The sequence below is a fragment of the Chiloscyllium plagiosum genome, unplaced genomic scaffold (genome assembly GCF_037043375.1).
Source record: "Chiloscyllium plagiosum isolate Xiang-an unplaced genomic scaffold, Cpla_swu_hap1 HiC_scaffold_23, whole genome shotgun sequence".
NCBI lineage: Eukaryota > Metazoa > Chordata > Chondrichthyes > Orectolobiformes > Hemiscylliidae > Chiloscyllium > Chiloscyllium plagiosum.
This window is the reverse complement of record NW_028270161.1, coordinates 61,623,912-61,645,096: the sequence shown is the minus strand read 5'-3', so window position 1 is coordinate 61,645,096 and position 21,185 is coordinate 61,623,912. Positions and strand designations below refer to the sequence as shown.

Below are 21,185 nucleotides of genomic sequence, written 5' to 3'. Positions count from 1 at the left end.
GTCCTCCTGGGAGCAGATACAGCTGAGGTGGAGGAATTGGGAATACGGGACGGCATTTTTGCAAGAGGTAGGGTGGGAAGAGGTGTAATCCAGGTAGCTGTGGGAGTCGATGGGTTTGTAAAAAATGTCAGTGTCAAGTCAGTCGTCACTAATGGAGATAGAGAGGACAAGGAAGGGGAGAGAGGTGTCACAGATGGTCCAGGTCAATTTAAGGTCAGGGTGTTGGTGAAGTTGATGAATTGCTCAACCTCCTCGCGGGAGCACGAGGTGGCGCCAATGCAGTCACCAATGTAGCGGAGGAAGAGGTGGGGAGTGGTGCCGGTGTAATTACGGAAGATCGACTGTTCTACGTAGCCAACAAAGAGACAGGCATTGCTGGGGCCCATACGTGTGCCCATGACTACCCCTTTTGTCTGGAGGAAGTGGGAGGATTCGAAGGAGAAATTGTTAAGGGTGAGGATCAGTTCGGCCAAATGAATTAGAGTGTCGGTGGAAGGACGAACGATCAGTCCTCAGCAAAGGACTCACATTCGTCCCCCTCCGTCCATGCATCAATGAATTTAATACACGCCGTGACGTCGAACACTTCTTCCGCCGCTTCTGCCTCCGAGCTTACGTTCACAATCAGGACTCCCACCCACCTTCCGAGGACCCTTTCGCCCACCTCCAACACACTGCATCCACCTGGACACCCTGCGCTGGCCTATTACCTGCCCTCGACCTCTTCATTTCCAACTGCCACTGGGATATTAACCGCCTCAACCTGTCTACCCCCCTCCCCGACTCCAACCTCCCACCCTCACAACGCGCAGCCCTCCAATCCCTCTGTTCCAATCCTAACCTCACCATCAAGCCAGCAGATAAAGGGGGTGCAGTGGTAGTCTGGCATACTGACCTCGATTCCGCTGAAGCCAAACACCAACTCGAGGACACTTATTTGTACTGTGCCCTTGACCATGACCCCACCCCCCCATCACCAAACCATCATTTCCCAGACCATACAGAACCTCATCACCTCAGGAGATCTCCCACCCACAGCTTCCAACCTCATAGTCCGGGAACCCCGCACTGCCTGGTTCTACCTCCTTCCCAAGATCCACAAGCCTGACCACCCTGGCCAACCCATTGTCTCAGCATGCTCCTGCCCCACTGATCTCATCTCTATCTACCTCGACACTGTCCTATCCCCCCTAGTCCAGGAATTCCCCACATACGTTCGAGACACCACCCAAGCCCTCCACCTCCTCCAAGACTTCCGGTTCCCCGGCCCCCAATGCCTCATCTTCACCCTGGATATCCAATCCAATGGACGTCACGGCGTGTATTAAATTCATTGATGCGTGGACGGAGGGGGATGAAGGTGAGTCCTTTGCTGAGGACTGATCGTTCGTCCTTCCACCGACACTCTAATTCGTTTGGCTGAACTGGTCCTCACCCTTAACAATTTCTCCTTCGAATCCTCCCACTTCCTCCAGACAAAAGGGGTAGCCATGGGCACACGTATGGGGGCCCCAGCTATGCTGTCTCTTTGTTGGCTACGTAGAACAGTCGATCTTCCGTAATTACACCGGCACCACTCCCCACCTCTTCCTCCGCTACATTGATGACTGCATTGGCACCACCTCGTGCTCCCACGAGGAGGTTGAGCAATTAATCAACTTCACCAACACATTCCACCCTGACCTTAAATTTATCTGGACCATCTCTGTCACCTCCCTCCCCTTCCTGCACCTCTCCATCTCCATTAATGACGACCGACTTGACACTGACATTTTTTACAAACCCACCGACTCCCACAGCTACCTGGATTACACCTCTTCCCACCCTACCTCTTGCAAAGATGCCATCCCGTATTCCCAATTCCTCCGCCTCCGCCGTATCTGCTCCCAGGAGGACCAGTTCCACCACAGAACACACCAGATGGCCTCCTTCTTTAGAGACCGCAATTTCCCTTCCCACGTGGTTAAAGATGCCCTCCAACGCATCTCTTCCAAATCCCGCACCTCCACCCTCAGACCCCACCCCTCCAACAGTAACAAGGACAGAACGCACCTTCCACCCTACCAACCTTTGCATAAACCAAATCATCCTCCGACATTTCCGCCACCTCCAAAAAGACCCCACCACCAGGGATATATTTCCCTCCCCACTCCTTTCTGCCTTCTGCAAAGACCGTTCCCTCCGTGACTACCTGGTCAGGTCCACGCCCCCCTACAACCCACCCTTCCATACTGGCACCTTCCCCTGCCACCGCAGGAACTGCAAAACCTGCGGCCACACCTCCTCCCTCACCTCTATCCAAGGCCCTAAAGGAGCCTTCCACATCCATCAAAGTTTTACCTGCACATCCCCTAATACCATTTATTGTATCCGTTGCTCCCGATGCGGTCTCCTCTACATTGTGGAGAGTGGACGCCTCCTAGCAGAGCGCTTTAGGGTACATCTCAGGGACACCCGCACCAATCAACCCACACCCCCTGTGGCCCAACATTTCAACTCCCCCTCTCACTCTGCCGAGGACATGGAGGTCCTGGGCCTCCTTCATCGCCGCTCCCTCACCACCAGACGCCTGGAGGAAGAACGCCTCATCTTCCGCCTCGGAACACTTCAACCCCAGGGCAACAATGTGGACTTCAACAGTTTCCTCATTTCTCCTTCCCCCACCTCACCCTAGTTCCAAACTTCCAGCTCAGCACTGTCCCCATGACTTGTCCTACCTGCCTATCTTATTTTCCACCTATCCACTCCACCCTCCCCTGCCCCTGACCTATCACCTTCATCCCCTCCCCCAATCACCTATTGTACTCTTTGCTACTTTCTCCCCACCCCCACCCTCCTCTAGCTTATCTCTCCACGCTTCAGGCTCTCTGCCTTTATTCCTGATGAAGGGCTTTTGCCTGAAACGTCGATTTTACTGCTCCTCGGATGCCGCCTGAACTGCTGTGCTCTTCCAGCACCACTAATCCATAATCTGGTTTCCTGCATCTGCAGTCATTGTTTTTACCTAATGTAAATTTATTGTCTGGTAACCTTAGATACTACAGGTAAAATGGAGGCATGTCTGGGTTAACACTTTTTTTGGATGGCATGAATGCTCAAAGATGGGAAGAGAAGGTCATATATGGGAGACTGATAGCAAAGGTAAAGAGCCCATGGGATCCAAGGAAATTTGGCAAAGTGGATCCACAATTGGCTGAGTGACAGGAAGCAGACGATGATAATTGAGGGATGTTTTTCCGACTGGAAATCTGTGTCTAATGGGGATCCCACATGGATAATTGCTGGGACCTTTGCTGTTTGAAATTTATATGAATGAGTTAGACTTTAATGTAAGAGAGTTGATCAGTAAATTCACAGACAATACAAAAATTGATAGGGTGGTAAATTATGAGGATAGCCTTAGATCGCAGGAGGACATAGGCAGCCTGGTCAGGTGGGCTGATCAATGGCAAATGAAATTCAATCGAAATAATTGTGAGGTGATTCACTTGCACATGACAAACAAAGTAAGGGAGCATGTGATGAATGGAAGGAGCTTGAGGAAGCACCAAGGCCATGTGCATGTCCACCAGTCCCTTAAGGTAGCAGGACAGGTAGATAAAATGGTTAAGAAGGTATTTGGAATACTTGCCTTTATGAGCTGAAGCACTGAATTTAACAGCAGGGAAGTAATTTTGGAACTGTTTGAAACATTTGTCAGGCCATGGCGAGATTACTGTGTGCAGTTCTGGAATTTACATTATAGGAGGGGTATGAAAGCTCTGAAGAGTGCACAGAGGAGATTTAACAGGATGCTGTCTGGCCTGAAAAGTTTGAGTTATGAAGAGTAGATAAACCAGGATTGTTTTACTTGGAGGTGAGGAGATTTAAGGAGGACATGACTGAGATGTATTAAATTATGATGGACAGAGATACAATAGACTAAAGAAACTTTTCCCTTTCCAGGAGAATCCAGAATAAGGTAGATGAACTTGCAGCTTGAATAGGTAGCTGGGACTTCAATGTTATGGCCATTTCGAAGACAAGGATAGAGCAGGGGCAGGAATGGATGTTGTAGGTTACAGGGTTTAGGTCTTTTATTAAGATCAGGGAAGGTGGTAAAGAAGGAGGAGGTGTGGCTTTATTAGTCAGGGGCAATATAACCGTGGCTGAAAGAACTTTTGACAAGGACTCGTCTACTGAGGTGGTATGGGCTGAGGTTAGAAACAGGAGAGGAGAGGTCACACTGCTGGGAATTTTGAAGAGGCCTTCGCAAAGTTCCAGGGATGTGGAGGAGGGGATTGGCAAAACGATTCTAGGTAGGAGTGAAAGGAATAGGTTGGTCATTATGGAGGACTTTAACCTTGAGCTAATCTCTGAGCCACTGTGCCATTTTAATTTCGTAAACAGTGGCACCACATTAGCCAACTTCCGGTCTTCTGGCACCTATCAATGTTACAAATATCTCAGCAAGGGGTCCAGCAATCACTTTGCGAGCTTCCCACAGAGTTTAGGGTACACCTGATCAGGTCCTAGGGATTTATCCACTTTTATGCATTTCAAGACATCCAGCAACCCCTCCTCTATAATATGGACATTTTTCAAGGTGTCACCATCTATTTCCCTACATTCTATATCTTCCATGTCCTTTTCCACTGTAAATACTGATGCAAAATACTTATTTAGTATCTCCCCCACCTCCTGTGATTCCACACATAGGCTACCTTTGAGGTGCCCTATTCTCTCCCTAGTTACCCTTTTGTCCTTAATGTATTTCCAGAATCCCTTTGGATTCTCCTTAGCCCTATTTGCCAAAGCTATCTCATGGCCCCTTTTTGCTCTTTTTGATTTCATAGAACAGTACAGCATAAAAGGAAGCTCTTTAGTTTACTGTATCTCAAAGACGAATCCAACTAGTCCCCAATTCTTTCGCCATATCCTTAACACCTTTTCTCCTTTAATAATTCATTCCTTTTTAAAAGTGACTACTGAATTGATATCCACTAGCCAATCAAGCAGAGTGCAGTCCAAACCTTCATCACATCACACACAAAAAAAGACTTTTCATACATAGAAAATAGTAACAGGAGTAGGCCAGACCTTTCAAGCCTGGTCCGTTACTTAATATGTTCATGGCTGACCATCCCACCCAGTACCCTGCTTCAACTTTTGCCCCGTACCCTTTAGTCCCTTTAGCCCCAAGAATCATATCTAACTCCTTCTTGAAAACATTCAATGATTTGGCCTCAACCACTTTCTGTGATCAAGAATTCCACAGGCTCACCATTTTCTGGATGGAGAAATTTCTCCTCATCTCAGTCCTAACTGACCTACTCCTTATCCTTAAACAATGATCTCTGGTTCGTCATTAGACATTGATTCTTTTGTTGATGTCTCAGGATATGCCCTCTTGTTATCAATCATTCAGCTGTTGGAAGATTTTGCTTAACTTACTCTATCAAAACCTCTATTAAATCTTTTCGTAACAATCTCCAGTTTAAATAAAACACCAGTCAGTCCACATTATTTTAAATCTCTCATCCATGTAGCCACTCAATTAGATCTCTTTCTTGCCATTCTGAAAGCCTTCCTAAAACCCACAGAATTTTTTTTTTAAGATTTCTTGCAGAATGGAAATAGGCAATTTGGCCTAACAAGTCCACACTAACCCTCCAAAGAGTAACCCACCCAGACCCATTCCCCTACCCTATATTTAACCCTGACTAATGCACCTAACACTATGGGCAATTTAGCATGACCAAGTCACCTGACCTGCACATCTTTGGATTGTGGGAGAAAACCGGAGCACCCGGAGGAAACCCACGCAGACACGGGGAGAATGTGCAAACTCCACATAGTCGCCTAAAGTTGGAATTGAACCCGGGTCCCTGGCGCTGTGAGGCAGCAACAAATGCCCTCCACAAGTTCGCTTTCTGGTTTTTATACACAACTTATTGATCCTAGGATCCCATATGCTAGCCTGCCACCTTCAACCTTTTGCACACTAGTTGCTGTTATAATTCAGATGTCAATTTGCAAGCTGCAAAGCCTCAGAAACATAGTCATCATGGGCTACCCCGTGATTCAAGGTTAATCTCTACTCAGGGTTACAAATTTCTGCCTTGGTTTTCAGATGACGGAATAGGCCAATTTTCACTTCATAGATTTCTGGCTACCTGAGGCAGGACATTCCACAAGGTAGTTGGATCAAGAGTGCAGGGATTGCTTCCTTTCCTTTATACTGCTTTGTTTCTTCATGCGTTGCTGGAACAGTGCAGCAGGTCAGGCAGCATCCAGGGAACAGGAGAATCGACGTTTCGGGCATAAGCCCTTCTTCAGGAATGAGGAAAGTGTGTCCAGCAGGCTAAGATAAAAGGTAGGGAGGAGGGACTTGGGGGAGGGGCGTTGGAAATGCGATAGGTGGAAAGAGGTCAAGGTGAGGGTGATGTCAATGTCACTGCATTTCAACAGCTTTGTAATGTTTTGTTTGCCCTCTCTCATTTGACAGATGGTTCTGATGGGTAAATGTTTATCAATCATTTAGATTGAGTGTTCAGTTTGTCAATGTTGATTATATAAGAGTTATGTTTAAATATTTATCAAACAGGTTTAAGGAAGATACTAGCAATTGTCTAATGGTCTTCCGATTGAATCTGAAGGGTGTTCCATTAGCAATGTCTCTGGAAGTTCTTAAGTGTTGATTATACCCAATCCAAGTCTCACTACTGTCTAGAAGTATGGTGATAACTGTTGTGTCAACTAGGACTTTTGTTGACTTTCAGAGATCTTTGTTGTCAAACACTCGCTGCTGTGACTTGTAAAAGCATAAGCTGACCTGGTTTTGGATCTCCTCATCAATGATGGCCTTTTTGGCTAATTCCAGAGAGTATGAGGTTTGTTCTGGCAACACTCAAGAACAATCCAAGTTTCTTGTGTGCAGAATTGAAGACACTGAGAGTGGATTCCATATTTGATGCAGAGAGAGGATCGATATTGTAGTCATATGTATGCTGTAGATAATGCTTCGTCTATGGTGATCAGTTTAGTTTTGGCAGAGAGGTTATTGAGGTTAAAGAGTTTTCTGTCCGGTTGGTATTTAACACTAACACAAGAGCCAGCTGGTCTTTAATTGGGTAAATAGCCACTGACTCCTTTTTCCTGTCTGGGAGACAGAGCGGAGGTGACACTAGAGACCAGAAGGTTGCCGGGAAGGTAAGGACTTGGTATAAATTTGGGCAGTGGCTAAACCCGATACTACACATGTAGTATCCCTCTCTCGCACCCCCTCCTCTAGCCAGAAGAAAGGGACTCTGTAAGGTAAGTTTTTTTTTTCTCTTCTTTCATATATTAAGTGCAGTGTTTGGTTTTAGTTAGTTGATATAAAGCTAAGGCTTACAATGGCAGGGGACCTCAGACCCATCGATGTGCCTCTTGCTTAATGTGGGAGCTTAGGAACGTGGCTGACATTCCTGACTCTTATACTTACAAGAAGTGTGTCCAGCTGCAGCTCTTGTTTGACCGCACGACGGCTCTGGAGCTGCGGATAGACTCACTGTGGAGCATCCGCGATGCTGAGGTGGTCATGGATAGCATGTTTAGTAAATTAGTCACACCGCAGATTAGAATTGCTGAGGGAGACAGTGAATGGGTGACCACAAGGCAGAGAAGGGGTGGGAAGGCAGTGCAAGTTTCCCCTGCAGTCATCTCCCTCCAAAACAGATATACCATTTTGGTACTGTTGGGGAAGATGGCTCACTAGGGGAGGGCAGTATTTGTCAGGATCATGGCACCATGGCGGGCACTGCTGTTCAGAAAGGCAGGGAAAAGACTCGTAGGGCCATAGTCATAGGGGATTCTACTGTAAGGGGGGTAGATAGGTGGTCCTGTGGCCAAAAACAAAACTCCCGGATGGTATGTTGCCTCCCAGGTGCTCGGATCAGGGGTGTCGCCGATCGGCTGCAGAGCATTATGAAAGGGGAGGGTGAAGAGCCAGTTGTTGTGGTGCATATAGGCACCAATGTTATAAGTAAAAACCAAGATGAGATCCTGAAAGCAGAATTCAGGAAGCTAGGAGAGAAGTTAAAGAGGAGGACCTCAAAGGATTTCTACCAGTGCCATGTGCTAGGCAGGGTAGAAATGAAAGAATAGACAGGATGAACATATTGCTTAAGGGATGGTGTAGGAGGGAGGCGTTCAGATTTGTGGATGATTGGGACCAATTCTGGGGAAGGTGGGACTATTACAAATTGGATAGTCCATACCTGAACCAAACTGGAACTAATGTCCTTGGGTGAGTTTTTAAACTAATGTGGCAGGGGGCTGGGAACCAGAAGAGAAGACTAGTAGACAATGAGATGGAAACTCGAAACTGTAAGGATCATGGAGTTAGCATTACCAAGGGAAGAGTAGGCAGAGAGCAGATGGACACAAAAGAACTCGCAGCCTGAAGTGCATATAGTGGGTAAGGCAGATGACCTTCTGGCTTGAATTGGTACCTGGGAGTATGACGTTATTGTGAACACAGAGACTTGGTTGAAGGAAGGGCATGATTGGCAACTAAATGTTCCAGGATATAGATGCTTCAGACAGGACAGGGAGGGAAGTAAGGGGAGCGGGGAGGAGTTGCATTGTGGTCAGGGATGATATCACGGCTGTGCTAAAGGAGAATACTATACAGGGCTTGAGCAGTGAGGCATTATGGGTAGAGCTGAGAAATAAGAAGGGTGCAGTTACATTGTTGGAGCTGTACTACAGGCCTCCCAACAGTGAGTGTGAGGTAGAAGAACAAACAGGTAAACAGATTATGAAAAGATGTAGAGGCAACAGAATGCTGGGGATGGGAGATATTAATTTTCCCAACATTGACTGGGATACACTTAGTGTCAGAGGTCTAGATGGAGCAGAATTTGTAAGGAGCATCCAGGAAAGTTTTCTAGAGCAGTATGTCAATAGTCCGATGAGGGAAGGGGCCATATTGGACCTGGTGTTGAGGAATGAATCAGGCCAGGTGGTAGAAGTTGCGGTGGATTTCTTTGGGCATAGCGGCCGCAATTCTGTAAGCTTTAGAATACTCGTAGACGAAGATGAGAGTGGTCCTAAGGGAAGAATACTAAACTGGGCCAAGGCCAATTATATCAAATTCGGCAGGAGCTGTGAAATGTGGATTGGGAGCAGCTACTTGAAGGGAAGTTCACATTTGATATGTGGGAGACTTTCAAAGATAGGTTGAAGATAGTGCAAGATAGGCACATCCCTTTGAAAATAAGGGATAGGAAAGGCAAGATTCATGAACCGTGGATGACAGGAGGAAGTGTCCGACTAGCCAAGAGGAAAACAAAAGCGTACGTAAGATGCAGGCAGCAAAGAAGGAAGCTAAGGCGCCATCTGCTCTCTGCCTATTCTTCCCTTGGTAATGCTAACTCCATGATCCTTACAGTTTCTAGTTTCCATCTCATTGTCTACTAGTCTTCTCTTCTGGTTCCCAGCCCCCTGCCACATTAGTTCACAGGCTTTGGAGGAATATCGGGAGAGTAGGACCAATCTTAAACAAGGAATCAAGCGGGATAAAAGGGGTCATGAAATAATACTAATGAGCAGAATTAAGGAAAATCCCAAGGCCTTTTAATTCACGTAAAAGAAGCAAGAGGGTAACTAGAAAAAAGGTTGGTCCACTAAAGGATAAGGAAGGAAGGTTGTGTGTCGAACCTGAGAAAATGGGTGAGATTCTGAATGATTACTTTGCATCAGTGTTCACTGAGGACAGGGACACGATGACTGTTGAGATTAGAGATAGATGTTTGTTTACTCTGGATCACATTGACATAAGGAGGGAAGATGTGTTGGGTAGGCTAAGGTGGACAAATCCCCAGGACCAGATGGGATCTATCCCAGGTCAGAGGGAGGCCAGAGAGGAAATAGCTGGGGCCCTGACAGATATCTTTGTAGCATCCTTAAACATAAGTGAGGTGCCAGAGGACTGCAGGGTTGCTAATGTTGACCACTCATACAAGAAGGGTAGTAGGGGTATTCCGGGTAACTACAGACCAGTGAGCCTGACGTCAGTGGGGAAAGTTGTTGGAGAAGGTACTGAGGGATAAAATCTATATATATGGAGAAGAATGGGCTTATCAATAATAGGCAACATGGATTTATGCAGGGGAGACCATGCTTTACCAACTTAATAGAGTTCTTCGAGGAAGTGACCAAGTTGATAGATGAAGGAAGGGCTGTTGATGTCATATACATGGACTTTAGTAAGGCGTTTGATAAGGTTCCCCATGGTAAACTAATGGAGAAAGTGAAGTCACATGGTGTGCAGGGTGTTCTAGCTAGGTGGATAAAGAATTGGTTGAGCAACAGAAGACAGCGAGTAGTAGTTGAAGAGAGTTTTTCGAAATGGAGAAAGGTGACCAGTGGTATTCTACAGGGATCAGTGCTGGGGCCACTGTTGCTTGTGATATACATAAATGATCTGGAAAAGGGCATTGTTGGTCTGATCAGTAAGTTTGCTGATGACACGAAGATTGGTGGAGTAGCAGAAAGTAAAGGAGACTGTCAAAGAATACAGGAAAATATAGATAGACTGGAGAGTTGGGCAGAGAAGTGGCAGATGAAGTTCAATCCAGGCAAATGTGAGGTGATGCATTTTGGGAAGTCTAATTCGAGAGTGAACTATACTGTAAATGGAGAGCCTTGGGAAAAGTTGATGAGCAGAGAGATCTGAGAGTTCAGGTCCCCGCACGGGTGGATAGAGTGGCCAAGAAGGCATATGTTATGCTTGCCTTCATCGGATGGGGCATAGAGTATAAGAGGTGGCAGGTCATGTTAAAATTATACAAGACTTTGGTTCAGCTGCATTTAGAATACTGTGTGCAGTTCTGGTTGCCACATTACCAAAAGGATGTGGATGCTTTAGAGAGGGTGCAGAGAAGGTTTATGTGGATGTTGCCTGGTATGGAAGGTGCTAGCTATGAAGAGAGGTTGAGTAGGTTAGGATTTTTTTTAGATTAGATTCCTTACAATGTGGAAACAGCCCCTTCGGCCCAACCAGTCCACACCGACCCTCCAAAGAGTAACCCACCCAGACCCATTTCCCTCTGACTACTGCATCTAACACTATGGGCAATTTAGCATGGCCAATTCACCTGACCTACACATCTTTGGACTCTGGGAAGAAACCAGAGCACCCAGAGGAAACCCACACAAACACAGGGAGAATGTGCAAACTCCACACAGACAGTTGACTGAGGCTGGAATGGAACCTGGTGCTGTGAGGCAGCAGTGCTAACCACTGAGCCACTGTGCCGCCTCATTAGAAAAAAAAGGAGGTCCACAAAATCATGAAGGGTATGGATAGCATAGATAGAGATAAGCTTTTTCCCAGGGTGAGGGCTCCAATAACAAGAGGTCACATATTCAAGGTGAGAGTGAAATGTTTAAGGGGGATACATGTAGAAAGTACTTTACACAGAGGGTGGTAGGTCCCTGGACCGCGTTGCCAGCAGAGGTAGTAGAGGCAGGCACAGTAGATTCATTTAAGATGCTTCTGGACAGATGCATGAGTAGGTGGGGAGCACAAGGATACAGATCCTTAGGAATTGGGTGATAGGTTTAGACAGTGGATTTCGATCGGCCCAGGCTTGGAGGGCCGAAGGGCCTGTTCCTGGGCTATTTCTTTTCTTTATTTCTTTGTTTGATATACAAGATAGTGCAGGCACTATCATAAAGACTTGAAGTGATGTTCATACAATTTTTCTTTCAGGTATCTGCTTCAGATCTCCCACACAAGAAAGTTGCAAAAATTCTTCTATGGATCACCACCTGGACATGATGGAGGGCTGTGAATTCTGATGATCTCTTGTGCAATGCCACAAGATGTTCTTGGTGATGGTATTAAGGTCAGCAAGAGATGCCAGACAAACTGCAGTTCAAGAAGTCCTCAACATTAAAATTGGCACAGGAAGACTATGCATCTCACTAGCTGCAAGAGCGGCAGCAGCAAAGTGATCCTGATCATTGTGATTCAACACATCACTTAAATCTGATCATCAACCCACCAAGACCGTGTGGACAATGTCAGTGCTTCAATATCTTCACATTAAACAAATCAAGCACTCGCTTCTATCAGTCAGCATTTCTCAAAACCTGTGGCGATGGCGAATAGGTAATATGCGAGTCCCTAGTGATGAGTTGTCTACATAGGTGCATGAATGTCATTGGGACAAGAGTTATGACAGAGGTGACTTTGGGTATCAGCATCAATGGCTGAGGGATCCTCTTATGCATACTTTCTGCTCAACTGATACGGGGAGGATGTTTAAAAAAAAATGCAACAAACGTTTTGAGTCGAGGTGACCCTTCATCAGAGCTGAAGACTGCTCTGATGAAGAGTCATCTAAACTCGAAATGTTAGCTTGCTCTCTCTCCATGGATGCTGCCTGACCCGCTGTGATCTTCAGCATTTCTTTTCAGCATTGTGTTAGTGACAAGGTAATTTGTTTTTAATGACACCATTTGAAGGATAAATAGTGGACAACATACTCGGGAGAACTCTCTGCTCTTTGAATGTAAACCATTTTACATTTTCTTGAGAGAGCAGCTGGAACCTCGATCAAGTATCCCACCTAAAAGGTGACATCTCCAACACAGTATCACACTGACACTACCACACAGGTAGTGTTGGCCTGGATTATGTAGTCAAGTTTCCACAATATATATCTTTCCTTGCCAAAACATATAACATTCAGCTTGAATGTCTTATCAGAAGCTCTCATCTGCACTAAGAACTGAACCTGTACTGCTTAATACATCGCAATACAACAGATCATTAAGAATTAAAAGACAAAGTGAAAAGGTTCTCAGTCAAGGACACTATTTGGGAAAATTGTGTCCAGGTAACTTATGCACACAGCTGTGTCCATAACAACGTCACCTTTACTTGTTATGTTCAAAATTATTTATATCTAGTTTAGGCAGTGAATGAGTCAGGTGTTCTTTAAGGAATATTAAAGTAATTTATAGCAATTATTACAAATACACAGCTTTCATTTCAACAGAGTGAACAAGTGAGGTCGTAGAATGTCAGTTTCATCAAATGTTTACATTGATCATACATGCTGCAAATTAATTTAACACAACTAATCTAACAGTACATAAATCCCTTAAGATTCATCCAACAACTTGCACTTTTAATGTAATATTACATCCCATGACACATACAGGCACAAACATCTACAGCACAGAAAACGGCCCTTCAGCCTTTTAAGTCTGTGTCAGTCAAAGACACCACCTAACTATCCTAATCCATTAGGAGAAAGTGAGGATTGCAGATGTTGGAGATCAGAGTCAAAAAGTGTGGTGCTGGAAAAGCCCAGCCAGTCAGGCAGCATCCAAAGAGCAGAAGAGTTGATGTTTCAAGCATAAGCTCTTAATTAGGAATAGATCCTAATCCATTTTCCAGCACATGGCCCATTGCGCCTTGCATGTCTTGTCATGGCAAGTACACATCTAACTACTTCTTAAATGTTATCAGGGTTTCGGCTTCCAATATTCTTACAGGTGGTGAGTTCCAGATTCCCACCAACCTCCAGGTGAAAGTGTTTTTTCTCACATCTCCTCTAGAGGGGGTGATGGCCCAGTGGTATTATCACTGGACTGTTAATCCAGAAAGCCAGATAATGTTCTTGGGACCTGGGTTCAAACCCTGGCAGATGGTAGAAAGGGAATTGAATAAAAATGGCATTAACAGTCTAATAATTACCACAAAATAATTGTCAGAAAAACCCATCAAGCTCATCAGTGCTCTTTCAGCATGGAAACCTCCATCCATCCCTGGTCGGGTCTTCATGTGACTCCAAAGCAGCAGCAACATAGTTGACTCCTAACTGCTGTATGAGCAGTAAATGCTGATCTAGCCAGCAATCTTATGAATAAATTAAAAAACTTTCTGCCTCTTTCCTTAAAGCTATGCCCCCAGTCATTGATCCCTCCACCAAGGAGAAAAGTTCCTTTCTATCTATCCTATCCCCCTCATCATTTTATACAATTCAATCATGTGCCCTCGCAATCTCCTCTGCTCTAACAAAATGAAAATAGTCTGTCCAATCTCTCTTCATTACTCTCAGCCCAGGCAACATCCTGGTAAACCTCCTCTGCACCCTCTCCAATGCTATCACATCCCAGATGTGGATTCCAGAAATGCACACAATACTCTTGCTGTAGCCTAATCAACATTTTATACAGTTTCACCATAACCTCCCAGTTCATAAAGGCAAGTATCCCAGTGGAGCTCATAGTTAGGGAATGGATTTCGGAGCACGGACAAAAAAAAAAATCAGTCTTACCATTAGGTTATTTGAGAAAACTTCTACTCATCCAGTACTAGATATCAAATAAGTAATCAGATAATTTATCAACAGTGAAGGAGACTAAATAAAATGTGGTGAGATAGAGCTGGACTTCAACAGAGTATTTGTGAAAACGTACAATGTACTTTTCGCTGGCATCACAGGAGGGAATTTGCTCTGTTCTCACTGGCTACCTGCAACAGCAACTTACTGGTACCAATCCCCTGTCTTTTCCCAGCAGCCCTGCTTCAATTTCAAACAGTGATCCAAGTTCCTTTTTGAAAGTCAGGATTGAAATTGCCTCCACTATGCTCCTTGGCAGCACATTCAGTCATTTATTATAATAAAATATTTCTTCATAATGTCAACGCTTCCTTGTCCTTAAATCAATGCCCTCTGGTTCGTGATCCAACAATAATGGGAACAGTTTCTCCTTATCTACTTTGTCTGGACCCCTCATAATTTTGAATACCAAATCTCCACTCAGCCTTCTCTTCTCCATGAAGACTTTGCCAATCTACCTACATAATTGAAAGTCATCATCTACGGAATCATTTTTGTGAATCTTTCTGACAACCTCTCCACATTTTTCAAAACGTAATGGATGCATCCAGTTGATGCCAAATCAATGTTTATGTTTTACATAGCTTCCTTGCTTTTATGCACATTATACATAATAATAAAGCCCAGGATGTTGAATGCTTATTAATCACACACTCAATCTGTGCTGAGAACTTCAATGATTTGTACTTATATACCCCAGATCCATCTACTCCTGCACCCTTTTAAAAATTGAACCCTTTATAATGTATTATCTCGACATATTATTCCTATCAAAATGAATTGCTTCACACTTTTTTGCATTAAACTTAATCTGCTACTTGTCTATTCATTCCCACCAATTTATGTCCTTTCAAAGTTTACATTATCGTCCTCACATCTGACAATGCTTCCAAGTTTTGTGAAGTCTCCACCTTTTGAAATTGTGTCATGTGCACCAAGATCTAGGTCATTAATACATATCAGGAAGAGCAAAGATCATAACACCAACCCATGGGGAACTCTATCATAAACCTTCCTCCAGTCCGAAAAAACAATCAATCAATCACAACTCTCTACTTTTGTTGTTCAGCCATTTTTGTGCTCATGTTGTCCCTTTTATTATATGAGGTCTAAGTTTATTCACAAGTCTGTTGTGCTGCACTCCATCAAATGCCTTCTGCCTCTGTCAAAGTCCATGTACACCATATTAACAGCCTCATCAACACACAGTGTTACCTCATCAACCAGTTAAGTATACAGAGCAGCATGATGGCCCAGTGGTTAGCACTTCTGCCTCACAGCACCAGGGTCCCAGGTTTGATTCCAGCCTCGGGCAACTGCTCTGTGTGGAGTTTGCACATTCTCCCAGTGTCTGCGTGGGTTTCCTCTGGGTACTCTGCTTTCCTCCCACAGTCCAAAGAGATGCAAGGCAGGTGAATTAGTCATGCTAAATTGCCCATAGTGTTAGGTGCGTCGTTCCGAGGGAAATGGGTCTGGGTGGGTTAGTCTTTGGAGGGACGGTGTGGACTCGTTGGGTCAAAAGGCCTGTTTCCACACTGTAGGGAATCTATTCTAATTTACCCTTAAATTCCCACTGGATCTCTTTAATTAACTGAACATTCATTATGTTCTGAATTATCATTTTTACGTTTCATCACTATGTAAAGTGCATCAACATCTTAAATACAATCAGCATATCTAAAGGGTCCTTCTCAATTTTAAACCAATCAAGTTTCTGAACTTCTAGCTCTTTCACTACCTGAACTGAAAATATCACTTACAATATGGGTCAATAGTGAGTCAGGGAGGAGGATGGATGGTAGGTGATCAGTAGATTAGTGAGAATGGGTTCAAAGGGAAGGACACTAATGGGTAGGTCCCATGGACAAGATAAGCTCGAGGAAGACATGAGGTTGAAATAGGAGAGAAACTAGACAAAGATAGTTTGAACACCCGTGCTCATGGAAGGGAAGGACATGACAGAGCAGCTGATCTAATTACCTCAATCTTCGTGACACCACAAGCGCTTCATGCGGCACAGTGGCTCAGTGGTTAGTACTGCTGCCTCACAGTCTCAGGGACCTGAGTTTGATTCCAGCTTTGGGTGACTGTCTGTGTGGAATTTGCACATTCTCTCCATGTCTGTGTGGGTTTCCTCCAGGTGCTCCGGTTTCGTCCCACAGTCCAAAGACGTGCAGGTCAGGTGAATTGGCCATGCTAAATTATCCAAAGTGTTCAGGGGTGTTTGGTTAGGTGCATTAGTCAGGGGAAATGTAGAGTACTAGGGTAGGGAAATGGGTCTAAGTGGGTTACTCTATGGAGGGTCAGTGTGGACTTGTTGGGTCAAATGGCCTGTTTCCAAACTGTAGGGATTCTGTGATTCTTGGAAGTGAGGGTGGAGGGACAGCAGAGAGGAATTCGACAAGATGATTTGTGGTAGAGGAAGGGAGCCAGAGTGACTATGCTCCAAGTCTGCTTTTTCCCAACCTGCTTCCATACTCTTCAGTTCCCTTCAACCTAATGAATGAATCAATGTTCTCCTTACACGTATTTGTTTCAACCACTCCCTAGCTTTCTTGAGGAGGTGAACCTTCTCCTTAAATCACTGCAGATTGCATGGTGATCCTGCCTTCAGAAGGAATCGTGCTTTGATATAATTGAGATGTAGTTTAGAGTCAATTACTGTGTGGATCTAGAAGCATGGCCAGACTATGATTTAGTTTCAAAATGCACCCGCTATCATGGAGAAAAAAATACTGCAAAATAACAGCAAAAAATAGACTAAAACACTACCATTGCATTTTCTTTCCTCTGAATTCCTTCATAAGATGCTCCTTCTTCAGGTTGATTTATTCGAGGTGCCTTCCCTTCAGCAATTAGCTGCACAGCTTCCACCTGAAACAAACATATGTATTCAGGCTAGATTCAAAGTTCCTAAAAAAGGTTTGCAGCAAGCATGTGAAAAACCGATTCTTCCAGTGCAACATTACCAGCTTCCAGGGTTATATTACACTGCAATTATGGTTAAAGTGATGGACAAAAGATTCTTACACTAAAGCTTCCACTCAGGAGTGAATTCATATTTGAACTCAATGATGCATATCATTAAGTTAGCAGTGACTTTACAGCAAAATCTGTTTCATTTCAGCACCCAAGGAGTTTCAAGTACACTACATGCAATTCTTCACACAGGAAGCTGTTGTGGCTCAGATAAAATACACTCATTTTCTTTGGGGGTGTGTAACTCCTAAATCTAAACCCTCTGGATGTCAAAAAGGATCTGGGGTTGGATAAGGCAATAAAAGGAATCTCACCAGATACTGTGTTTTCAACATTGCAAAGGGTTAAGGAAGTTATAAAAAAAAGAAAATTAGGAAATCAAAGAGAATATTTAGTAGCAACCAAAATCAAGTAAATTCCAAAGTAGTTTATGAATGCATAAAACACATTTTTCAATCCTCTCTTAGTACTCTCTGGTACTCAAGGACAGTAGCATTGTTTAAAAAGGAAGAAAGGGATAACTAACCTTGGTGAAGGGAAAATTTCTGTAAACTTGTCATTAAGTAAAACAGAGATTAACCAAAGAGAGGTTGTTAAGAGAAGGTTTTATCTCATTAATTTAATTTGTTTTGGGCAGGTAACAAGGAGAACTGATGAGAATGCTTAACGTAATCTAAATGGATTTTGGCAAGGTTTATTGACAAGATCCCATATGGCAGGCTGGCCATAAAAGACTTGTAGAATCCACAGAAATGCATCAAGTGGAATGAAATTTGGATCAGTGGCAAGAGCAAGGGATAATGGGTGATGGGTGATTTTGTGACAATAAGATTGTTTCTGGTAGAACTCTGCAGGGTTGAATGTTGAGTCACTTGCTGTTTCTGCTAAATAATAATAATTTAGATTTAATGTAGAGGACATGAGTGAGAAGTGATAGGGCATCTTTATGAAGGATATGAAAATTGGAAATAAGCCATTTACTGCAGGAAGGTGTCAATGGACTGTTTAGATGAGCAGAAACATGAGAAAGTGAAATTCAACTCCAAGGAGTGAAAGGTAACAGGCTGGACAAACAAGGCAAGAGTATACATTATAAATGGTTGGATACTGAGAAGCATCATGATAGAAAAAGATATTAGAGTGCAAGATCACAGATTCCAGTGATCAAAAAGACACATATTTCCCTTTGTAGGTGGATTCTAATGGAACTGTATGTACACTTGTTAGAGTTTTGGTTATTGCATAAGGATGGAGGTGATTGTACGAGAGAAAGTGCAAAAGACATTTACATGGGCATTGCCAGAACAAAAGAATTTTAGCTCTAAAGAAAAACAGAAAATTCTGCAAAGAGTTGAGCACTTATTGACTTCCTAAAGCCTGTTCACCACCAGGATTGATAAAATCCTCCTCACTTGCATTTGTGGGTACAGCTCCAACAACTCTTGGAGCTCGATACTATGCAAGATAAACCAGCTTGGCTGACTGGCACCCCTTCTGCAGTGTTAAGCATTCAAACGCTCCAACAAATTAGACAGGTGAAATATATAGTAGTGTAATGTAACATTACCCACTTTCATAAGAAAATCAGAAATCCAGAGTATTCAATAGTGATTGGCTGGGAAGTGTTGAATTTCAAAGGGACTTGAGCATCATTGTTTGTACAAACATATGAATTAGGAGCAACAACAGGCCACTCGAGACCTTAAGCCCATTTTGTCAATCAATAAAGGTTATGGCATTCAATAACAATGTTAGTTACTGAAAGTTAACACTTGGGTAAGCATTTGAAAAGCCAAATGGTATGCTGGCCTTTATTGCTACAGGAGAAAGTGAGGACTGCAGATGCTGGAGATCAGAGCTGAAAATGTGTTGCTGGAAAAGCGACACATTTTCAGCTCTTTATTGCTACAGGACCATCTTACTGTAACTATATAGAGCCTTTCCCTGAATCAGTGTCTAGAACCGGGGCGGCACGGTGGCACAGTGGTTAGCACTGCTGCCTCAGAGCGCCAGAGACCCGGGTTCAATTCCCGCCTCAGGCGACTGTCTGTGTGGAGTTTGCACATTCTCCCTGCGTCTGCGTGGGTTTCCTCCGGGTGCTCCAGTTTCCTCCCACAGTCCAAAGATGTCAGGTGAATTGGCCATGCTAAATTGTCCCTAGTGTTAGGTAAGGGGTAAATGTAGGGGTATGGGTGGTTTGCGCTTCGGTGGGTCGGTGTGGACTTGTTGGGCCAAAGGGCCTGTTTCCACACTGTAAAGTAATCTAAAACCAGGAGGCACACTCTTAGAATAAGGAGCAGGCTCTTTTAGGACTGAGATGGGAAACTGTTTCTTCATTCAGAAAGTGGTGAATCTTTGAAAGTCTCTACTTCACAGCTATAGGGCCCCGCACATTGAGTACATATAAGACTAAGATCATGAGATTGTGACTAATTAAAATATCAAGATACAGGGATATTGCAGGGAAATGGTGTGAACGAAGCTGAGCAGTCAAGATGATCACTGAACAGCAGAACAGCTTGAAGAGCTGAATCTTGGGTTTTATGTTTACTCAGTGTCAGCTTGGTAGGCAGGCCTATTCAGCATTGTTCCCAAACATCTGACGGCTGCATCAGGTTCTGGTTGCATACTAAAACCTTGGGCTCAAGACAGGAATTTCCTGGAGCAGGCTGGTACATTACTTCATATTCCACTGGACTTATCATAAGGCCAAAGATGTTGCATGTATTGGAGAACAAGTCAATGTGCATTGCATAGCCAGCTCTGTACCAAGAGCTAGTACACAGACACAGGCCCACCTTGCAGCTGTGAGTGCCAAAGTGTACTGCAGCAACACACCAAGCTTCCAAGAAAAGCAACTTCAAAACCCATATTATTGATCACCCAGAGGGTCAAGGGCAGTAAACAGATGATAACTTCACCAACTGCAAGTTTGCTTGTAAGTTACATAACATCCTGATTTGAAACTTTATCATGGTTCGCTTATGTCACGGGGTCAATATCTTTGAGCTCCCTCCCTAACAGCACTGTGTATGTATCTAAAACACGCGACTGCAGAAGTTTAAGGCAGCAGATCAGGGCAGTTAGGATTGCAAAATATATATTGGTCTAGGCAGCGATGCTTAGATCTGGAGAATGAATTTTGAACATGCCCTTACCATTGCAGAAATTCCTTCAGGGTACAGGAAACGGTTGTACAGTGAGTCAACAGTGTCATTCGGGTCAATATCACATTGCCTCTGCAGAAGAATTGGGCCAGTATCCAGGCCTTCATCTGCCCAGAAGATGGAGAAACCTCCGACCTTATCGCCATGAATAAGAGTCCTGCACACAAAGGATCAAGGGTTAAGGGTTTATCTATATAATCTCTGTGGCTTGATTTTAACTACCCCATCTCAGAGAACCGAGGCAGAGTTTCTTCAGAGTTGCACGTTGGCACATGTGGCTAGCACTGCTGCTTCACAGTGCCAGGGACCAGGGATTGATTCCAGCCTTAGGCTATTGTGTGGAGTTTGCATGTTTTCCATGTGTCTGTGTGAGTTTCTGCCAAGTGGTCTAGTTTTCTCCCATTGTCCAAAAACACGCAGGTTAGGTGGGTCAGCTATGCTAAAAGTTGTCCCATAGTGTCCAGGGATGTGCAGGTTAGGTTTGTTAACCATGGTAAAAACCCCATGCGGAGTTATGGGGTTTGGTTGGGTCTGCTCTTCAGAGGGTTGGTGCAGACTTGATGAGCTGAATGGCCGCTTTCTGCGCCGTAGGGATTCTATGACTTGATTCTCTGATTCTTTGGGGATGCACAGTAGAGATACGCACTGGTAG

The 21,185-nt window shown here is 44.3% G+C and overlaps 1 protein-coding gene across 1 annotated transcript in view; it reads right to left on the bottom strand.

Moving 5' to 3' along the window:
- LOC122561527 (mitochondrial 10-formyltetrahydrofolate dehydrogenase-like) overlaps positions 1-21,185 on the bottom strand; it is a 137,711-nt gene that overhangs the window by 75,673 nt on the left and 40,853 nt on the right. Inside the window, exons 4-5 of the mRNA XM_043713262.2 lie at positions 20,525-20,690; positions 17,160-17,261 (exon numbers count right to left, since the gene is read on the bottom strand). Of these exons, the coding sequence (XP_043569197.1) occupies positions 17,160-17,261; positions 20,525-20,690 (268 nt within the window). The remainder of the gene's footprint in view (positions 1-17,159; positions 17,262-20,524; positions 20,691-21,185) is intronic.